The sequence below is a fragment of the Triticum aestivum genome, chromosome 5D (genome assembly GCF_018294505.1).
Source record: "Triticum aestivum cultivar Chinese Spring chromosome 5D, IWGSC CS RefSeq v2.1, whole genome shotgun sequence".
NCBI lineage: Eukaryota > Viridiplantae > Streptophyta > Magnoliopsida > Poales > Poaceae > Triticum > Triticum aestivum.
The window spans coordinates 544275470-544296944 of NC_057808.1; the positions used below are offsets into that span (position 1 = coordinate 544275470).

At 47.0% G+C, this 21475-nt stretch overlaps 1 protein-coding gene across 1 annotated transcript; it reads left to right on the plus strand.

The window, feature by feature from the left end:
- Window positions 1–1285: 1285 nt before the first annotated feature.
- Window positions 1286–5553, plus strand: LOC123123691 (uncharacterized). Its single transcript, XM_044544262.1, has 8 exons — window positions 1286–1524; window positions 1756–1839; window positions 3845–3904; window positions 4117–4156; window positions 4246–4339; window positions 4798–4857; window positions 4926–5032; window positions 5173–5553. The coding sequence occupies exons 1-7, from the start codon at window positions 1394–1396 to the stop codon at window positions 4949–4951; spliced, it is 495 nt and encodes a 164-aa protein (XP_044400197.1). The 5' UTR covers window positions 1286–1393; the 3' UTR covers window positions 4952–5032; window positions 5173–5553.
- Window positions 5554–21475: the final 15922 nt, after the last annotated feature.

Below are 21475 nucleotides of genomic sequence, written 5' to 3' on the forward strand. Positions count from 1 at the left end.
TAGGCTTCTAGAATTAGTTTTTTTTTAATTTCTAGAATTAGATTTTTTTAGGCTTCTAGAATTAGATGTTTTTAGGTGAACTTCTAGAGTTAGATCTGTTGCCCCGAAATCACTAGTTGAGGAGTACTTGTTACAAAGATCACTCCCACCTCCCAGGTTGCGACAAGTGGCGCGCTGGATGTGCGCCACTTGTCGCAACCTGGGATTTTTTCCTTTTTTCTAAGATCCGTTTATTCAAAACGTTTTATCTCTTAAACCGTGCATTCAAATCTTGAACCATTTTCATCGTTGGATTCCTTGCTTCGAGATCTTCAAAACTAGATTCCATGTTGATTGGTTTTGACGAATTTTTTTCACGAAAAAACGGACAAAAAAACCGACCTGGGAGCATGGGTTTTTTCCCTTTTCGAAAGAGGCATGCCTGTGCCTCTCGCGGAAGCAAAACCGTGCCTCTCGCGGAAGGAAAAAAATAGAAAACGCTTTTTTTTCGTTCCCGATAGGCATGGTCGTGACTCTCGTGAAAGCACAGTCGTGCCTCTCAAGGAAGCAAAACCGTGCCTCTCGCGGAAGAAAAAATAAATAGAAAACGTGTTTTTTTCCTTTTCGGAGGCACGGCCGTGACTCTCGCGAAAGCACAACCATGCCTCTCGCGGAAGCAAAAAACCCGGAAAACACATTTTTTTCGTTTCCGAGAGGCACGGCCGTGACTCTCGCGAAAGCACAACCGTGCCTCTCGCGGAAGCAAAACCGTGCCTCTCGCGAAAGAAAAAAAAACAAAAACGCGTTTTTCCGTTTCCGAGAGGCACGACCGTGACTCTCGCGAAAGCACAACCGTGCCTCTCACGGAAGCAAAACCATGCCTCTCGTGGAAGGGAAAAAACAGAAAACATGTTTTTTTCCGTTTCCGAGAGGCACGGCCGTGACTCTCGCGAAAGCACAATCGTGCCTTTCGCGGAAGCAAAACCATGTCTCTCGTGAAAGAAAAAAACATTTTTTCATGCAAAAATATATATTTTTTCAAATTTTTTGACCCAAAAGCTAAAGAAGACCCGTTGAAAACCGAAACATAAAAAAACCCGTAGAAAAACCGTTTAAAAAGCCAAAAACGTGTGCAAAAAATAAAAGAAATCCGGAGAAAACGCCCAGAACGCGACACGTGATGGGCGGCTGAGAGCGCGCCAAGTGGCACTGATCGTTGCGAGGCTCCTAAGGGAGCGCTCGTTAACTAGTTGCTTCCAACACCCTAGCAAGGGAAATGTGTTATTTTGGTGGGCATTTGGGCTGAGATCCAGCAACATCCAAAGCCCAAACCCTCTCCCACACAGTGAGACTAAAAAAAAACAGCCAGAGAAGCGGCGGTCTCGTCCACCACCACCACCACCACCGGTGAGCGATGTTGGTGGCGGGGAAGGCGAAGGCGAGCGGCGGCAAGCGGGGCGGGGCCAAGGACCCCGACGAGGCACCCCGGTCCGATAAGAGGCGGCGCGACATGGACGACTCCGACCCCGAGCTCGAGCTCGACAGGTGCCTCCCCCCCCCCCCCCCCCCCCTCCCCCCAGCTATTCGCGCCGCTGATCTCCGCTCCGCGCGTCCCGCTCGCGGCGTTGCTCGGATCGAAGGGACCGACGGCGACGGCGTGGGTTTCCTGGCCGCTCCCCCTCTCGCGGGCGGTTCGCGTGTCGGATTTTGCGTGCGTTTGACTGATTTGGCCATGTGATTTATTGGTGCTTGCTCCGATGGGATCCGCCGAGACAGTGACTTCAAGCAGATCGTGACGATGCTGCGCCACATCAAGGACAAGGCTCACAAGGACGGCCAGAAGAAGACGGCCATCTCCAGGTGATTCCCGCTCCCAGTCCACCTCCCCATGCTTATTCCAGGTCAATTTCGCAATGCTACTGTGCGCAGTCTTTCTACCAGCCCCACTCTCACTCTCATGAGAGATTTGTTGCCTACAGTGGTAGGATTCAGGTTATTTGTGTTTCCAACCTGCTGCGTGCCCTGTATCTGAACCTGATGTTCTGATGTATGCACTGTATCGTTTTTGATAGGTATATGCACTATATCGTTTTTGATAGGCTTCAGGAGTTTGTAAATGGATGATAAGTAGGAATTTCCAGTGGCATGTTGTTTGTGAATGATCAGGTGCCCTTTTGATGATTGGAGTAGTAGGTACCAATGCGATGACAGGGCTTACAAAGTTACAAGTGTTGCGTGCACGCACCAGTTGGTTTAACACGATTTATCCACCTTGTTCAGAGTGAAACATAGCTAGTTTTTTTATCGAATATATGCATCACACCCACCTCCCCATTTTGTGCTTGCCTCACCCTCACAATAGCCTGCAAACACTTGGGGGCCATGTTAGTGTTTCTGTGTACTGCATTGCATTTAGATATTGGAAATCTATGTTCGCATCACCAAAGTAGCAGGACAGCACACCAGTGTTGTCAGGTTGTTTGTGACTGCTTAGGTCTCATATGTGATTTGACGCCAGTACATCATAAACTTGCAAGCGACACTTTAGGCACTTTGCAATGTTGTGGCAGTTGATATAATAAACTTATGGGAGATTTGTTCCCTTCAATGGTAAGATTTTGGAATTATGAGTGCTATCAGTGCTTCTAGCCTGCTGTATGCCTGTACCTGAATTTAGGTTCCAGAAGTCTGTGATTGGATGAGAACTAGGATTTACGAGTTTTATGTTGTTTGTGAATGTTTGAGTGCCCATATGATGATTGGAGTAGTGGGTACTGATTCAATGATGTGACTTGAAAGCGCTGCGTGCACCGATTCAATTAAGACTATGTATCCTCCTTCTTTGTGGAGCTATAGCTAGTTTGTTTGATCGAATATATGCATCCACCTTCTCATTTTGTACTTGGCTCACTCTCACGGTAGCCTGCAAAGACTTGGGGTTATGTTAGTGTTTCTGTTTACTGTATTGCATTTATATATTGGAAATCTATGTTTGCATCACCAAAGTAGCAGGATCGCATACCATGGTTGCCAGGTTGTTTATGACTGCTTAGGTCTCGTATGTAATTTTGCACCAGTAGATCATAAACTTGTAAGAGACATTTTAGGCACTTTGCAATGTTGTGGCTGTTGATCATAAACTTATGGGAGATTTGTTCCCTTCAACGGTAGGATTTTGGAGTTATGAGTGTTATCAGTGCTTTTAGCCTACTGTATGCCTGTATCTGAATTTAGGTTCCAGAAGTCTGTAATCGGATGAAAACTAGGATTTATGAGTGCCATGTTGTTTGTGAATGTTCGGGTGCCCATCTGATGATTGGAGAAAGTGGGTACGTACTGATGCAATGATGGGACTTGGAAGTGTTGCGTGCACTTATTGGTTTTAACACCATTTAGCCGCCTTCTTTGTAGAACCATAACTAGTTTTGTTGATCAAATATATGCTTCCATCTTCCCATTTTTCTCCTGGCTTACTCACATAGCTTGCAAAGACTTCCGAGTCATGTTACTGTTTCTACCTGCCGTGTTGCATTTAGACATTGGGAAATCTGTGCTCACCAAATTAGCAGGGCAACATACCATGGTTTCCAGATTGGTCTTGTATGTAGTGTTGCACCAGTAGATCATTTTAGGCACTCTATAATGCTGTGGCAGTTGATCATAAACTTAAGGAAACATAGCATACATGATCATTCCGGTATGAAGGATGGATTCATATGATGAATTGATGACATCTCAGAGTGCATATAAACTGGCTCAATACTTTGAGCCTTTCCTGTCCGACAAAGGTCGCAAGTTATATCTATTGCACACTTTTCAGCTGCTGGCAGAATTTGCTTTACTAACAGATTCTTTTAACTTTCAGCGTTGCAACAGAGATTCAATCTATGGTACAGAACACCAAGGCAAAGTTTGAGAAGGAAAGGTGAACAACCGAACTGTTTCACTTGCCTTAACTTTCTGTGTGTAGGAATACAAATTTCTGCTATCCTTTCTGTAGTGAAGATTTGATATGTTCTTTTTTACTTATTGCTTCAACATGAACATGTACATAAGCTAGTTCTTGATAATAAAAACTGTAAATGTTCATTGAAATGTACTCTAAATCCTGGCAAATATTACTGATTGCGTTAGCAGGCAGACTGTTCTTAAAGCTCTAATGAAGGCTTCCAAAGAGGTTTTGAACTTCTATTGATACAATGATGTACATCTGGTTATATAATATTGTTACAGTTTGGTTACCAGCTTTAATTGTATGCAATGCAGTGTGAAGGTTCATTGAAGACCGAGTACACCAAGTTTCAAGCCACTCATGACAAGTTCTGCATAGACAAAGCTCCACACACACAGAATTTCAAAGGTGTGCCGAATGGGCTACCACATTTTCTCAAGTCTGGCATACATGCACTCTACATGTTATGATAAATACATATGTGTAGAACATAGTCTGCTCTTGTCCTAGCTTTTGACCTTGGAAGAACAGTAGCTGCATCATGTTGAATTATAAGCATATTTGTGTATAATAAATGAGTTTGTTATCTTGCCCTGACACATGTAGGAGAACTATATTGCCAAACAGTATCCAAAGAAAACCATGTCCTTGTTAACCTTTAAAGCTAGTTGAACTTTGTGCACAGTTTATGAATATGTGTTACTGGCTATTAATTATGCTTAATTATTTATTATTTGTTTGAAAGGACGAGCCCATATCTTCCGGTCATAGTTATGCATAATGAGACCTAAATTTGCATTTTCTTGCCGCATTATGAATCATCTCTGTTGTCGACTACTTACTTATCCACATGTCATGTTCTGCAGATCTTTTCTCAAAGTTTGAGGTTGAAAAGGAGAAACTGATAGTTCAATATGAACAGCAAAGTAAGTAGATGCTTACACCACTTATCCATGCTATTACTTGTCTTATAAATAGTTCCTGTGTGTCGAAGATTCGTTGCTCTTACTCAACTACTAAGAAGGAGAAGACCTCTCTTTCTGATGTTGAGAAAAGAGTTTCAGAGAAGCTAGCAGATGCAGAAGAATCAAGTTGAAGCAGGTCTGTTCAGGCACCCTACAGTGTTACTTAATCCGCCTTTCTTGTCTTGTAACCACATCGCTTTAACGGAGTTCGATGTGTATTGGTACCATGTAAATCTCTCTCTCTTCGATGTAACCCTGTGTTTGTGTCTCTTGCAGGGCGACAAATCCATCAGCAAGCTTCACAAGTCCTTTGCCTCGTTCCTGGGCCCCGACGAGGAGGAGGACTGCTACGTCTCTTGCCAGATGGCCTGTCTTTCAGATCGATGTGGATAGTGGTGTGGTTTTGAAGAAGAGAGATGATGCACAGCACAGGGGAAAGATAGAGTAGGTTCTGTAGGATTTGCTAGCTTCTTAACCCGCACGGCTCATATGGTTTTGGTGTTGTACGGTTGTGGTGTCTGTCTTTCAGATTCGACATGGATAGTGGTATATGGTTCTGAAGAACAGAGATGACGCACAACATAGGGGAAATAGAGTAGGTTCCATAGGATTTTGATATCTTCACTCGCACGGTTCATGTGATTTTGGTTTTGGTTTCGGCTTCGGTCTGCAGTGTATATCCAGGTTGCTTTCTCGCATGGGCAGCAGTCATTGCTAAACTTCTGTCCGACCTTTGCTTCATGTTTTGCAACATGTAAACTCCACAAACTTGGCCTTCCAGATTGCCCACAAACTTTTGCCAAACGCCACGTGAACACCTTAACTTTGGCCGGAATATTGTGCTTCCACATCTTGGTCCATGCTTTCACTTCCTTCTTCGGATTAGAATTCCCCGCTCTTTCATATAGCCAAGCATCTCTTCTATTTTTAGTGTGGATCAGCATGCGATAAGCTGAACGAACTGAAACCTCCCCCGATTTATGTCGGTTTACATGAATTTCGTCCGGTCTATTCAAACCTTGTTTGAATTGTATGAGGATAGCGTTGGATGACTGTCTCTCGCATTCGTGTCCGTGGACTGGTTCCCCCGCTTGTGGATGGACGCGGGAGGAAATTCGAGGGTCAGTGTTGGAGATGTTGTAATCACCATGTGGTTTTTCCGGACGTCTCCAACATCATGTAAATACTTGAATTCTTCATTTCTTCTTATGAGTAGGCAACACTCATGCCAGATTGACCCTAAAAAAGTTGGTAATTGATACTCCCTTTGTTCATAAATATGGACGCATTTTAGTGTGCCTGTTCACTCATTTTAATTCATATATAGTCCATACTGAAATATCCAAAGCATCTTATATTTATGAACGAAGGTAGTAATATCGTCCACCACCATGTGATTCATGTGGTAAGCAATCCAACTATTCAAAAAGTAGTAATATCCTCCATGGTTATGCCCAAAAGGAAAAAAACATGGAAAAGGCAAAAGATACTTTTTAATGTTTTGTCAGGATGTTTTAAATGCCTAAAATTGAGAAATACTCTGTTGGAACCATGGGAATGCTCACTCACAAAAAATAAGGAACCATGGGAATGCATGGTTCAAACTAAAAACATTTCACTTTTTATATTTCATGTCTTAGTTATTTCATTGTTCAATAACTTTTATAGGGCACACTCATTTTTCTAAATTTCATGTTTCTTCTAAGTTTGCACTTTTTAATGTAAGTTTTGATTAAAAATGTATTTAAAAATACAATTTCTATGGCTAGTAAATTCGATTTTCCATGTAGTTTTTGGATTTCAATGTTTTTCCTACTTACCTTAGTATTCGGATAAACTTCGTTCCCGCCCTCCCATTTCCCTGATTATTTTGCACCACGAGCGTGAAACTACACATCATTAATCCATCGACAACACTGCTGAGGATAATTTCGTTGGATCGATGCCTCCCAGCAACGTGCCGTACAAGATTACTTTGGCAGTGAGACATCATCACAGGTCACCAGATGGACACAAGACATGAGTATAACCCAGCTTAACCCTTTGCCATGGGCAATAGCCCTACTTCTGCTTATATTAGATTGATCTCCAAATAGGGTACAATAGATCTTCATCCTCCTCCGTGTCGGTGGTGCCGGACTCAAAAGCCATCAACAAAAACCACTTTCAGCTAGGCAAAGGACAAAGTAAGAAATTTTGACACCATGAGAGACCAATAGTTTTCGGTAATGGGTTGTGGGTAAATATTTTGACAATGGGAGAAGCAAACATGGTGGTTTTCGTATTCTCTACTCCCTCCGTTCCAAAATAGATGACCCAACTTTATACTAACTTTAGTACAAAGCTAGTACAAAGTTGGGTCATCTATTTTGGAACGGAGGGAGTATGTTTTAGGTTGCTCACCTCATTTGCCACGTGGTGTCCTTTTCCTATTCTCTACCATTTGGCAAGTTCCGCTTGTCGGTTTTATTATAGAGAAAACCCTTAGAATTATCATAGGCAAGAAAAAACACAACCACATGCATGCACGCACCTCCCTAAGCGGGTTCCCTATCTCTAGTCCTACAACATCTCACTATATGGTACTCCCTCTGTAAACTAATATAAGAGCGTTTAGATCACCATTTTAGTGATCTAAACACTCTTATATTAGTTTATGGAGAGAGTAGCTACTTCCTTCTTTTATAAATATACTCGTTTTTAAAACTCACTATATATACACGTTTTTTTCGTTTAACAACTCCATGTGATACGAACACAATCCTTCCAAATGTTAATGAAACGTGTCTGCTATGCACGGATATGAGTGCTAGCAGTTCTACTTCAGCCGTACGTACGTAGGACGTGCTGTCTCATGCATGCACGGATTAATTGCAGCACCCTCTTTTGGCATCCTTCATATTTTGTGACATTGTGTACAATTTGTCGTGGAGCTGCCGCATGGTCATATTTTTTGCATCATGTCTGCTATGTAAGATGGCTAGGTTTTAGAGAGAGAGAGAGAGAGAGAGAGAGAGAGAGAGAGAGAGAGAGAGAGAGAACCTGGTTGATCGCCGTATGTATGATCGAGCTCTCTTACTTTATGACCTCGTGATTGAAAGGAGATGGAATTTGATCGGCCATTTTGCCATGGTTTTCGGTATGTTATTTCTCTGGTACGTCACATCATATTATTTCTCGGGCCTGTGTTGGGTGCAGGCCGTGCGTGTGCCACGTCGTGTGCCGACACACACACACACACACACACACATTTCGGTGCACGCGTATGTAGTACTTAGTACTTAGGCTGAAGGTTTAGGGTTTGAAGCATGCACATGTGTCTGAAGCATGCATACAAGAAAAAGGAGAAAATGCCAAAACCAACACATATATGTTATCGGTGGGTGATAGGTCTTATTTTGTAAAATGTTTCAAAACATGAATGCCTAATCCAGACAACTTTCAAGAAGTGGACATCACTTAGATATTAAGATGTTGATTTTTTTTGTTCCAACCACATGTTCTAATTCATACTTCCATAAAAAAGGTTAAACTAAAAGTTATGATATGCTATTGGAATAAATATTAAAAAAAACTACACGACAAGATGGTATTTGAACCACATGGGTTCTTCAACAACCATATAGAACAGAACACCATACACGAGTCAGCTCTCGATACACTTGGTTTGGTTCCCCACCTCTTTCTGCTGGGGGCGAACCCATGAGCCCCCTTCCACTGGAGTCATGCTTTGGCGACAGACGGGATGAGAGTGATCCATCTCGAGTGTGTAGGTAGGTTAGGGTTTTAATTAATGGCGGTGTTGATCCATCTCTAGGATGTACATAATCCAGGTCCATGCCACCTTTTAGTTCTTCCCAAGTGCTAGTTGAGACAAATTGATTTAACACATTATTAATTACAGTAGGTTAGGGTTTTAATTAATGGCGGTGTTGTCCATGCCACCTTTTAGTTCTTCCCAAGTGCTAGTTGAGACAAATTGATTTAACACATTATTAATTACAGTACATTTGTTCTTCGTAATCGTCATGATCGAGCTCTCTTACTTCATGGGTTGGATCATTGACTGATCAGCTGGGATGGATCATCGGCTGGTATGGTTGAAGAGTTTGGTTGTTCGCGGTACGTATGATCGAGCTCTCTTACTTTATGATGTCGTGATTGAAAGGAGGTGAAAATTGATTAACCTTTTTGTCATGGTGCGGTACGTTATTTCTCCGGTCCGTCACGTCATACTCCTTCTCGAGCGTGTGTTGGGCGCAGGCCGTGCGTTGCATGTGCCACGCCGTGTGCCAACGTTTTTTGCATGTAAGGCAGAAGGGAAGTGTGCACACACACATATATATGGGTGCACACGTCCGTATAGGGTGAAGGTTTAGGGTTTGAAGCAATGCATGCATGGGTTTCAAAACAATGCATGCACGGTGACAACACCTGAATATAACAATACGGCGAAGAGGACAAAATGCCAAAAGCAACACATATATGTCATCCGTTGGGTGATAGATCTAATTTTGTAAAATATTTCAACCTATGCATGCTAATCCGATCCGGACAACTTTCAAGATAGAAGTGGGCATTGTTAGAGTTATTGTACTATACGTATTGGGTATAGAGTAGTACTCTACCCCAATACATATCCTCTTTGTATACGCCACCATGGGGGCTCTTCCCGTGTATATAAACACGTAATGATTACCTCATCAGGTGACAGCCGCATGGATTCCGGTGTGGATCTGCCTGATTCTGCTGTCTCTTCAGGATCTTTTGTGCCTTCCACTCCTGCACCACCTCCTGCTGTTGGAGTTCAAACTAGGCTGCAAAAAGGTATTTGAAAACCGAAACTATATACTGATGGTACTGTTAGGTATGCTCTTCTAACAGCTACAGGAGAACCCAAGAATCTTTCTGAGGCCCTTACTGATCCAAACTGGAAACATGCTATGCAAGATGAATATGATGCTCTTGTTGCTAACAAAACCTGGCATGTAGTGCCTCCCAGTTCAAATAAAAATATAATTGATTGCAAATGGGTTTATTGCATCAAGAAACATGTTGATGGCACCATGGACAGGTACAAAGCACGTCTTGTTGCAAAAGGATTCACGTATTGACTACGAGGATACTTTCAGCCCCGTTATTAAGGCTGCCACTATCAGAATTGTTCTTGCAATATCAGTTTCTCGAGGCTGGAGTTTAAGGCAGCTAGATGTGAAGAACACGTTTTTACATGGTGTTCTGGAAGAGGAGGTTTACATGAAACAACCACCAGGTTTTCAGTCTTCCGCTAATCCAAATTATATTTGCAGACTTGATAAAGCATTATATGGTTTGAAACAGGCTCCTCGAGCTTGGTACTCTCGCCTGAGTTCCAAGTTACACACACTAGGTTTTCTTCCATCCAAAGCTGATACTTCATTGTTCCTTTTTGATAAGCCATGACTCACTATGTTCCTCTTAATTTATGTTGATGACATCATTGTTGCAAGCTCCTCTGATTAGGCTATATCAGCTCTCCTTCATCACTTAAGTTCGGATTTTGCTCTCAAGGACCTTGGAGATCTTCATTATTTTCTAGGTACTGAGGTTCACAAACAGTCCAATGGGTTGCTTTTAAGTCAGGAAAAATATGCTACAGACTTACTGGCTCGTGTTGGTATGAGTTCTTGCACGCCATGTCCAACACCCCTCTCCACTACAGAAACATTACGCTTGACAGATGGATCTCCTCTTGGATCTGAGGATATTACACATTATAGAAGCATTGTCGGAGGACTCCAGTATCTGACACTGACTCGCCCTGATCTTTCTTTTTCAGTTAATAAGGCCTGTCAGTTTCTTCATGCTCTTACTACTGCACATTGGACTGCTGTTAAACGCATTTTGAGGTATATTCAGGGCACAAGTAAGGTTGGTCTTACTTTCCAGCGGTCTAGCTCCACCCTTCTTAGTGCCTATTCCGATGCAGATTGGGCAGGTGATCTGGATGATAGACGTTCTACTGGTGGATTTGCCATATTTTTTGGGCCCAATCTTGTTTCTTGGAGTGCCAGAAAACAACCTACTATGTCCAGGTCAAGTACAGAGGCTGAATATAAAGCTCTTGCAAATGCCACTGCTGAACTTATTTGGGTTGAAGCACTAGTTCGTGAACTTGGTGTTTCCCTTCAGGAGAAACCATGCCTATGGTGTGATAATCTTGGTGCTACCTACATGTCTGCCAATCCAGTCTTTCATGCCCGTACAAAACACATTGAGGTAGACTTCTGCTTTGTTCCAGAACAAGTTGCTCGCAAGCAACTTGATGTCAGGTTCATATCAAGCAAGGATCAGATTGCAGATGGTTTCACAAAAACATTATGTGTAAAAAAATTAGATGAGTTTAAACGTAATCTAAACCTCTCCCAGGTCCCCAGGTCTAGATTAGGGGGGGGGGGGGGGTATTAGAGTTATTGTACTATACATATTGGGTATAGAGTAGTACTCTACCCCAATACGTATCCTCTTTGTATACGCCACCACGGGGGCTCTTCCCGTGTATATAAACACGTAACCGGCTACCCCAAAGGGTACGACCGTTCACCCTAAAATCAACAGGCATCACTTAGATTAAGGTCGTATTAATTGTTTTTGTTCTGACCACATGCTCTCTAATTTATACTTCCCCTGTAAAGAAATATAAGAGCGTTTAGATAACTAAAGTAGCGATCTAAATGATCTTATATTTGTTTACGGAGGGAGTACTTTCCTAATAAAGATGGTTACACTAAAAGTTATGATCTGGTGTTGGAATAAATCGAAAAATGAATATTGTGTGAGAAGATGGTATTCCAACCATATGGGTTCTTGGACAACCATATACTCCACCTCTTTGTGCTGGCGGTGAACCCAGGAGCCCCCTTCCGCTCCAGTCATGCATGCTTTGGCGACGGACGGGAGGGGAGCAATGAGCGATCCTTCTCTAGTGTGTAGGTAGGTTAGGGTCTTAATTAATGTTGGTGTTGATCTCCCTCTCTAGCTAGCTAGTGTGCACATAATCCGGATCCATGCCACATTTTAGCTCTTGGAAAGTGCTAGTTGGGACAAATTGATTTAGCACGCACATTATTAACTAGATAGATCGAGTACATTTGTTCTTCCTAAGTGAGAGCCAGGATGGATCTTGCATCAGGTGGTACACTTTGCTGAGCTTGGTTGCTATGTGGACTCATGAGTCAAACCCACCAGACCAATCAGGGCGAGGAGAACACGTAGCTAGATCGCCGGCCCTGGCCGATTGGATGGATGGATCGGTCGACCGTCGCGTGCACGCGTGCCACCGGGTGGAACCGAACCGACCTACCCGCCGCGGCGCTCAAAGGAAACCCAACCCCCTCGCTCGCATTGCTCTCTTCCCCTCTCGCTCGCTCGCCTCGCCCCTCTCTTCCCCCACACAACCAACCGGAGGCCGCGCCCCCTCCTCCCCCTCTTCGCTTCCCCACCCTAGCCACCGCCCGCCCGCCCGCAGCCATGACGGCGTGGACCCGGCTCGTCACCGGCGCCGCGCGCCTCGGTGCCGCATCCGCTCTCGCGCTCCGCGCCGCCGCCACCCGCGCCACCCGCGCCTCCGCCCTGCTCCGCCCCGCCGCCGACTCCATCCGCGCCGGGTCGCCTCGCTGGAGAGCGGCCGTGCGCCCCGCGATCGACGAGCTCCTGCAGCGGCCCGGGGCCGGGGACCTCCTCCGCCGGACCCGCCCCACCCTCTCCGACCTCGTCGCCGTCCTCCGCGACCCCCCCGCCCTCTCCGACCTCGTCGCCGTCATCCGCGACCGCCGCGCGCCCCTTCGACTCCGACCGCGTGGGACCGAGGGAGAGGATGTCGTCCTGCACCGCCCCGTCGCGGAGCCCGACGAGCACGCGCGCGGAGGGCCCTTGGCCGCCTTCCTGCGCCGTCTTGCGCGGCGGAGCCGCCGCGCCGAGAGCGGGTCGTCCCGCTCCCGCCGCCCTCTCGCCTCCGAGCCATACGGCGACGACGTGCTGGACCTGCTCGACAACGACAGCGCGGAGGACGACGTCGACCGCGGCGTCTTCGTCAGGCTCTACCGCGCGGTCCGCCGCCTCCGCTCGACCCGTGGGTGGAAGCGGGTCGAGGACGTCATCCTCGACCTCGACCGCATCAGGGCATTCTACTGGTGGCTTATGAAGGGCCGCAGGAGCCCCCAGCAGCTCCCGCGGAGGCTTACCCTCATCCGTCGACCCCGGACCGCCCACGGCCATGCGCCGCCGCGCGCTTCCTCCGCTCCTAGGTGAGCTCAACCTCCTCCTCCTTCTCTACTCCCATCAATTCAAGTGGACGAGTTCCAGAATTCTTGATCGCGCGCGATGTCGATGTGCAGAGCCGAGTTGCAGATCCAGACCGCCGAGTGGTCTCTCCTCGCCTGCATCCCTCGGGTGGTGGACGTCGATATGCCGGCCGGGATCGACGTCGTCTTCTCGGCGGCGCCACCGCCAATGCCGAGCACCCTCGTCGTGGGCAACCAGCTCTCGGGCGCTTTCACCTCGACTGACGAGCCGTACCCGTACGTGTCCGCGGTGGCAGACCACGGGCACCTACTCCTCCTCCACGCCCGCGGCGAGGACGGCGCCGACGAGACGCTCTACTACGTGTGCGACGTCACGTCCGGCTCCGCGACCCCTCTCCTCCCTCCGGACGCACTCCTCGGCGTGCTGCTGCCGGATCGCCTCGCCATCGTCTCCCACGGCGAGGACGACTACAGCATCTTCGCGCTGCAGCCCGGTGAGACCTCGCTCCTCCGTTACGAGAGCTGTACCAGCTCGTGGGGCGCCTTTCCGGTGGCGGTGGATGGCGTCACCAGCGACTGGCACTGGGATGGCCAGGGCGTGGTGGCGCAAGGCCGCAGCATCATATGGTTTGATCTCAGGGTTGGCTTTCTCTGGTGGGAGCTTGACGGGGGCCATGTGCTGCGTTTCGTGCGTCTCCCACCAGGGAGAGCCCGGCCACCCGGCGCCGTCGGCCTAGACCGGCTCCGGTGCGCCACCATGTGCCAGCAGGGGCAGCTGCTCCGGTACGCCGAGATAGTCGATGCCCTGCACCGCCCGCTGATTCAGGCGTGGATCTTCCACGACGCCTGGCTCCTGGAGGGGTCGCTCAGCTTTGACACGATTTGGAAGGATCCCCGGTACGCATCCACCGGACTGCCCAGGGAGGTACCTGCGGTCGCGGTGATCGGCCCTCACGGCGTCCTCTACCTGATTATCGGCTCACACATGTACGGCGTTGATGTCAGACGGGGCTGCGTGGTGGGCGACGCAGCCTTCGAGGTCGTGGCGCCCCCGCCGGAGTCCCAGTGCTCCCGCTTCGTGCGAGGCTGGCGCTTCATGGAGTGAGTGGTTGCTGGAGATCCACTGAGACCATTACAACATTTGCAGCTGCTGTTGTTAGTTGGTTCATTTGGTGGGGTGTGAATCTTATTAGCTTGTTTGATTTGATCGTTAGCTTTGATTGCAAGCTATATTGCTGAGATCGACCATTACAACATTTGCAACTGCTGTTGTTTGTTGGATCATATGATCAATCCTTATTAGCTTATTTGATGATTGATTGCTTGATGTACTCGTACTGGTCATTCTTCTTTGATTCTGATATTCTTGGGGGTGTTTCATGTTGTTGTAGTTCAGGAAGTTACATTGATTGTGCGTTATCTGTTCATGCATGTTCTTAATTAGTACGCGAAGCATCACTGTTCCTCTTATATCGTAATTACCTTCCTGTTCATACATAGATGGGATCCATGGGTCTCCCCATATGTTGATGTTTTCTCACTACCCACTCTCCAAATATGCCCATGTTTGAATGTTTGAATTTTGGCCACTATACTTTGCCATGTGAATGATGATCAAACCATCGTATACCAGCATGAATAATTTGCTAATTAGGATTAAATTTAGCCTTAAGAACATGTGCACACATACTGAATCCGGGTTCTGAATAAGTCTTCAAACTTGCTTAGCTAACATAGTCAGATTAAAAGAATAAAAGACACTAAAACCGACTCCTTGTTGCTTTGGGTAACATAGTTTTGCAAACCAATGACGCTACATGTTACTTCTGATTTTTCTAGAAGAGAAAAATTCACTGTAGGTCACAAAACTTGAGTCGGTTGACACTTTAGTACCACTACTTCAAAATACCCGAACTACGGTCCATGTACTTGCGCACAGGGTTCACTTTGGTCCGTATGTACAATTCTGTGTACGTATTCGCTGACTTGGCCGAGTCAGCGGCCGCCAGCTAGGTTTGACCGCCACTTGGTCGTGCCCGGGGTTAATACTAGTCCATCCGCGGGGGCGGGGGGGGGGGGGGGGGGGTTTGCAAAATTGCCTTGACCATTAAACCAGCCCACCTGATCGGACCGCACCAGCTCGCCGTCTCCCTCTCCTCCCGCACCCGCTCGCTGTCTCCTCTGCTCTCCCGCACCCTCTCTGCTCATCGTCGCTGCCGAGGTCGTCCTCTGAGCTCGTCGGCGTCGACGACGGCTCCATGAGCACGTCGACGGACGCTGAGCCGCCGCCGTCCGCGCCGTTCGGGAGGGGCCTGCGCGACGTCCCTCTTGCTCCTTCGCGTCGCCGTGATGATGCCTCGCCGCCCCTGTACGGTACGTCGCCGTCGCCAGCATCTCCGTTGCTCGATCTGTCCAATTTAGCTCCGGCAAAGAGTTCTTGGTCGCATCAATTGTGCGTACGAGCTAGGGTTTGGGCATTCGTTCAACTTTCTGACGGATTGGGTGTGGGTGGTAGGGTTTTAGCAGTTTCTTATGAACTTAGTGGCAGGCCAAAAATAGGGCTGCGTCCTGTGTTAGGATGGGGGGTTCGCAGTTGTTGCTCATGTTTGCAGAGATCTGGAGTGGTTAGGGTTCTTTCTCCCCCAATTTGTCATGGGTCCAGGGGTCTAGGGTTTAAGCAGTAAAGGTTGATTTTAGTGTCAGAGTTGACTTGGTGTGCAGAATTGTTTTAATTTGCGATTACATTAGGTCTGCTTTACCAAAAATGGCTGCTTCATTTGATGGGAGAATCAACTGCTTCATGATCAAGAAATACAACACAAAGCATACATGCATAAAGAAATGGTGTGTTAAGTCATTCACTGCTCCTTTTATGGCTAGAAAATATGTTGATTCTTCCAGAGCAGATGAAAACATGAATATGAATTTTTTTGCAAGGGTGGTTCAGAAAGATTGGAACATGACAGCAACAAGGAGCAAGCTCAGAAGGGCTAAGAGGCTAGTGAAGAAAGTGATTGAAGGAGATGAGTTGGAGCAGTACATCAGCATGTGGGATTATGCACAAGAATTCAGAAGATCAAATCCAGGCAGTTCTTTCTATGTGGGTGTTAGTGATGGCATATTTGCAAGTTGTTATTTCTCTCTGGATGCCTACAAAAGGGGTTTCATGCAAGCATGTAGGCCTGTCATTTTTTTGGATGGATGCCACCAGAAGACAAAGTATGGAGGTGTTATGCTGTGTGCTGTTGGCATGGATCCTAATGACTGCATTTACCCTATAGCTTTTGCAGTTGTTGAGGTAGAGAACACTAACACATGGAAATGGTTTCTGCCAAATCTGAAGAGTGACTTGGGAATTGTAAACACAGAGCCATGGACTATAATGTCAGACAAGCAAAAGGGCCTCATCAAGGGAGTGAGGCAGCACTTTCCTGATGCAGAGCACATGCACCATGTTAGGTATATATGGCAGAATTTTCAGCAAACACACAAAGGAGATGTTATTAAGAACCAGTTATGGAAGTGTGCAAGGAGCACAACACCAGAACTGTGGGCTGCAAGCATGGAGGAAATGAAGGTCATCAGCCTAGAAGCATACAAATGGCTTGAGAAGCTACCACCCAACACTTGGGTTAGGGGCTTCCAAAGAGAATTGGTCAAGTGTGATATCCTTCTGAACAACAACTGTGAGGTTTTCAACAAATATATTCTTGAGGCTAGGGAGATGCATCTCAGATCAATGATTGACAAGATCAAAACACAGCTCATGGTCAGATTCTACAAAAAAAGAAAGGAGGCAGAGACCTGGCCTGGCTCAATATGCCCAAAAATTAGGAAAAGAATTGAGAAGAATATAGAGCTGTCAGCTACATGCATGGTTTCAGGGGCTGGTGATGGCATCTTTCAGGTTGACAACAGGAACGGGACATACATTGTTGACATGAAGGAAGAAAGCTGTACATGCAAAAGGTGGGATGTTAGTGGAGTTCCATGTCACCATGCAATTGCATGCTGCCGACATGAGAGGATTGATCCTGGGAGTTTGGTGCACTTCTGTTACAGTATAGAAGCATTCAAGCTAGCATACAAACCCATTATCAAGCCTTGCAGAGATAGGAGTGAGTGACAGAAGATGAATGGTTGTGAAATCAAGCCACCTGTCTATGAAAAAAAGTAGGGAGGCCTTCAAACAAGAGTAGGAGAAAGCAACCTTGTGAGATTAAGAAAGATGGAACCAAGGTGATGAGCAGACATGGAATCACAATAACATCTTCATACTGCCATGAAACATGCCACAACATCAAAGGATGTAATCAAAGAAAGGCTGGCATTTTGCCAAATATAGCAGAGAGAACAACAAGAAGGGGTCCAAGGGCCATTCCTGATGATGTGTCAGATGATGAAATTGTTTTGGCAGAACAAGATGATGGCCAAGGTACACAGGAGGAGGTTCATGTCACCACTACTAGGAAAAGGGCTATAGATGGAATGGCCACTAATGGCGCACCGGACATGTGGTGCGCCATTGCTATGTAGCAGTGGCGCACCATGTGCTGGTGCGCCATTAGTGTATTACACTAATGGCGCACCAGACACACGGTGCGCCATTAGTAACAATTTTATTTTTTATTTTTCCAGACATACTAATGGCGCACCAGGGCACAGTGCGCCATTACTAGTTCTAACTAGTAATGGCGCACCAGCCACATAGTGCGCCACTACAATATTTTTTTTATTTTTTATTTTGCAAAACTACTAATGGCGCACCTGGGGACAGTGCGCCATTACTAGTTTAAGCTAGTAATGGCGCACTGTTCCACGGTGCGCCATTAGTGTCTTTTTTTGTTTTTTTGCAAAACTACTAATGGTGCACCACCAGCAGGTGCGCCATTAGTAATCAGGGTTACTAATGGCGCATTAGGTGGTGGTGCGCCATTAGTAACCTGGGAGGAGCTAGATATTTTGGACAGCCACACCTACCCACTCACTTTCCCCACTTCATTCTCTCCTCCTCCTCCTCCTCCAAGCTTGTCTCGGCTGCCTCCTCCTCCTCACCTCATTTGCACCATAAATTCATCCAAATTAAGTGGTTAAATTACCTTTTTTTGATAGGTAAGTAAGGGGGAAGCTATCTTTATGTTGTTCTCCCTCTCGAACAACGTGCACATGCACTTTTTATGGCCTAGCTAGATCTATGTATGTTAGTCGTGTTGCATATGTTTGTGGTGTTGCATATATGTTTGTGTTTGCAGGTACCGGTATTTGAAATGCGATAGTTGCCAATATTTTGCCGGAATGTTGATTCATTTCCGTTTCGGTGAGAATTTTGGCACTATGCATTCTTTTTGGTCCTATTTTTAGGGAAAGTCATGCCAAATTTTTTCTTGGTTCTAAAATATCGTTTTGCTCTACCCCGCAGGCGACCATGGTCCGCAAGATGACCGAAGGCATCGTGAATAGGTTTTTGAGCTCCGCGAAGGCCGAGAAGCTTGAAAAGAACGAGACGGAGATAAGATGTCCGTGTCGAAGATGCAAGCTGAAGAGCCTTATTGCGGACCTGGATTTCGGGCAGGTGCGGGACCACCTGCTCTTGCGTGGTTTCATGGATGGCTATCGGTGGCAAGGTGATGAAGATGACTATGAAGTCGTCCATGGGGGTCGGGCAAGAAATGAGGATGGGCAGCAAGACAACCACCGCGGCTCGGGCGGGCGAGAAGACGAAGAATCTCTAGGACATGATCACGACGGTGATGTAGTACACAGTCATTATGTAGAAGATGCCGGACATGATGATGAGGAAGATGCGGGAGCAGACGAAGGGCATGATCATGAAGATGAAGATGCCGGCGGAGCAGACGACGATGGTGTTGGGAATCGTAGCATAATTTTAAAATTTTCCTACGCTCACCAAGATGCATCTATGGAGTATACTAGAAACGAGGGGAGAGGGGTGCATCTACATACCCTTGTAGATCGCGAATGAAGCGTTCCAATGAACGTGGATGACGGAGTCGTACTCGCCGTGATTCAAATCACCGATGACCGAGTGCCAAACGGACGGCACCTCCGCGTTCAACACACGTACGGTGCAGCGACGTCTCCTCCTTCTTGATCCAGCAAGGGGGAAGGAGAGGTTGATGGAGATCCAGCAGCACGACGGCGTGGTGGTGGATGTAGCGGGATGCCGGCAGGGATTCGCCGAGCTTCTACGAGAGGGAGAGGTGTAGCAGGGGAGGAGGAAGGCGCCCAAGGCTGTCATCTTGCTGCCCTCCCTCCCCCCTTTATATAGGCCCCCTGGGAGGGGGGGCGGGAGGCGCCGGCCAAACCCCATCTAGATGGGGGGGCGGCGGCCAAGGGGGTGCCTTGCCCCCCAAGGCAAGTGGGGCGCCCCCCCACCCTAGGGTTTCCAACCCTAGGCGCAGGGGGGAGGCCCATGGGGGGGGGGCGCCCAGCCCACTAGGGGCTGGTTCCCTTCCCACTTCAGCCCACGGGGCCCTCCGGGAAAGGTGGCCCCACCCGGTGGACCCCCGGGACCCTTCCGGTGGTCCCGGTACAATACCGGTAACCCCCGAAACTTTTCCGGTGGCCGAAACTTGACTTCCTATATATAATTCTTCACCTCCGGACCATTCTGGAACTCCTCGTGATGTCCGGGGTCTCATCCGGGACTCCGAATAACTTTCGGGTTTCCGCATACACATATCTCTACAACCCTAGCGTCACCGAACCTTAAGTGTGTAGACCCTACGGGTTCGGGAGACATGCAGACATGACCGAGACGCCTCTCCGGTCAATAACCAAGAGCGGGATCTGGATACCCATGTTGGCTCCCACATGTTCCATGATGATCTCATCGGATGAACCACGATGTCGAGGATTCAATCAATCCCGTATACAATTCCCTTTGTTAATCTGTATGTTACTTGCCCGAGATTCGATCGTCGGTATCCCAATACCTTGTTCAATCTCGTTACCGGCAAGTCTCTTTACTCGTACCGCAATGCATGATCCCGTGACTAACGCCTTAGTCACATTGAGCTCATTATGATGATGCATTACCGAGTGGGCCCAGAGATACCTCTCCGTCATACGGAGTGACAAATCCCAGTCTCGATCCGTGCCAACCCAACAGACACTTTCGGAGATACCCGTAGTGCACCTTTATAGTCACCCAGTTACGTTGTGACGTTTGGCACACCCAAAGCACTCCTACGGTATCCGGGAGTTGCACGATCTCATGGTCTAAGGAAAAGATAACATTGGAAAAGCTCTAGCAAACGAAACTACACGATCTTTTATGCTATGCTTAGGATTGGGTCTTGTCCATCACATCATTCTCCTAATGATGTGATCCCGTTATCAATGACATCCAATGTCCATAGTCAGGAAACCATGACTATCTGTTGATCAACGAGCTAACCAACTAGAGGCTTACTAGGGACACGTTGTGGTCTATGTATTCACACATGTATTACGATTTCCGGATAACACAATTATAGCATGAACAATAGACAATTACCATGAACAAAGAAATATAATAATAACCATTTATTATTGCCTCTAGGGCATATTTCCAACAGTCTCCCACTTGCACTAGAGTAAATAATCTAGTTACATTGTGATGAATCGAACACCCATTGCGTCCTGGTGTTGATCATGTTTTTCTCTAGGGAGAGGTTTAGTCAACGGATCTGCTACATTCAGGTCCGTATGTACTTTTACAAATATCTATGTCTCCATTTTGAACACTTTCACGAATGGAGTTGAAGCGACGCTTGATATGCCTGGTCTTCCTGTGAAATCTGGGCTCCTTCGCAAGGGCAATAACTCCAGTGTTGTCACAGAAGAGAGTCATCGGGCCCGACGCATTGGGAATCACCCCTAGGTTAGTAATGAACTCCTTCACCCAGACTGCTTCCTGTGCTGCCTCCGAGGCTGCCATGTACTCCGCTTCACATGTAGATCCCGCCACGACGCTTTGCTTGCAACTGCACCAGCTTAGTGCTCCTCCATTCAAAATATACACGTATCCGGTTTGTGACTTCGAGTCATCCAGATCTGTGTCGAAGCTAGCGTCGACGTAACCCTTTACGACGAGCTCTTCGTCACCTCCATAAACGAGAAACATATCCTTAGTCCACTTCAGGTACTTCAGGATATTATTGACCGCTGTCCAGTGTTCCATGCCGGGATTACTTTGGTACCTTCCTACCAAACTTACGGCAAGGTTTACATCAGGTCTGGTACACAGCATGGCATACATATTAGACCCTATGGCCGAGGCATAGGGATGACAC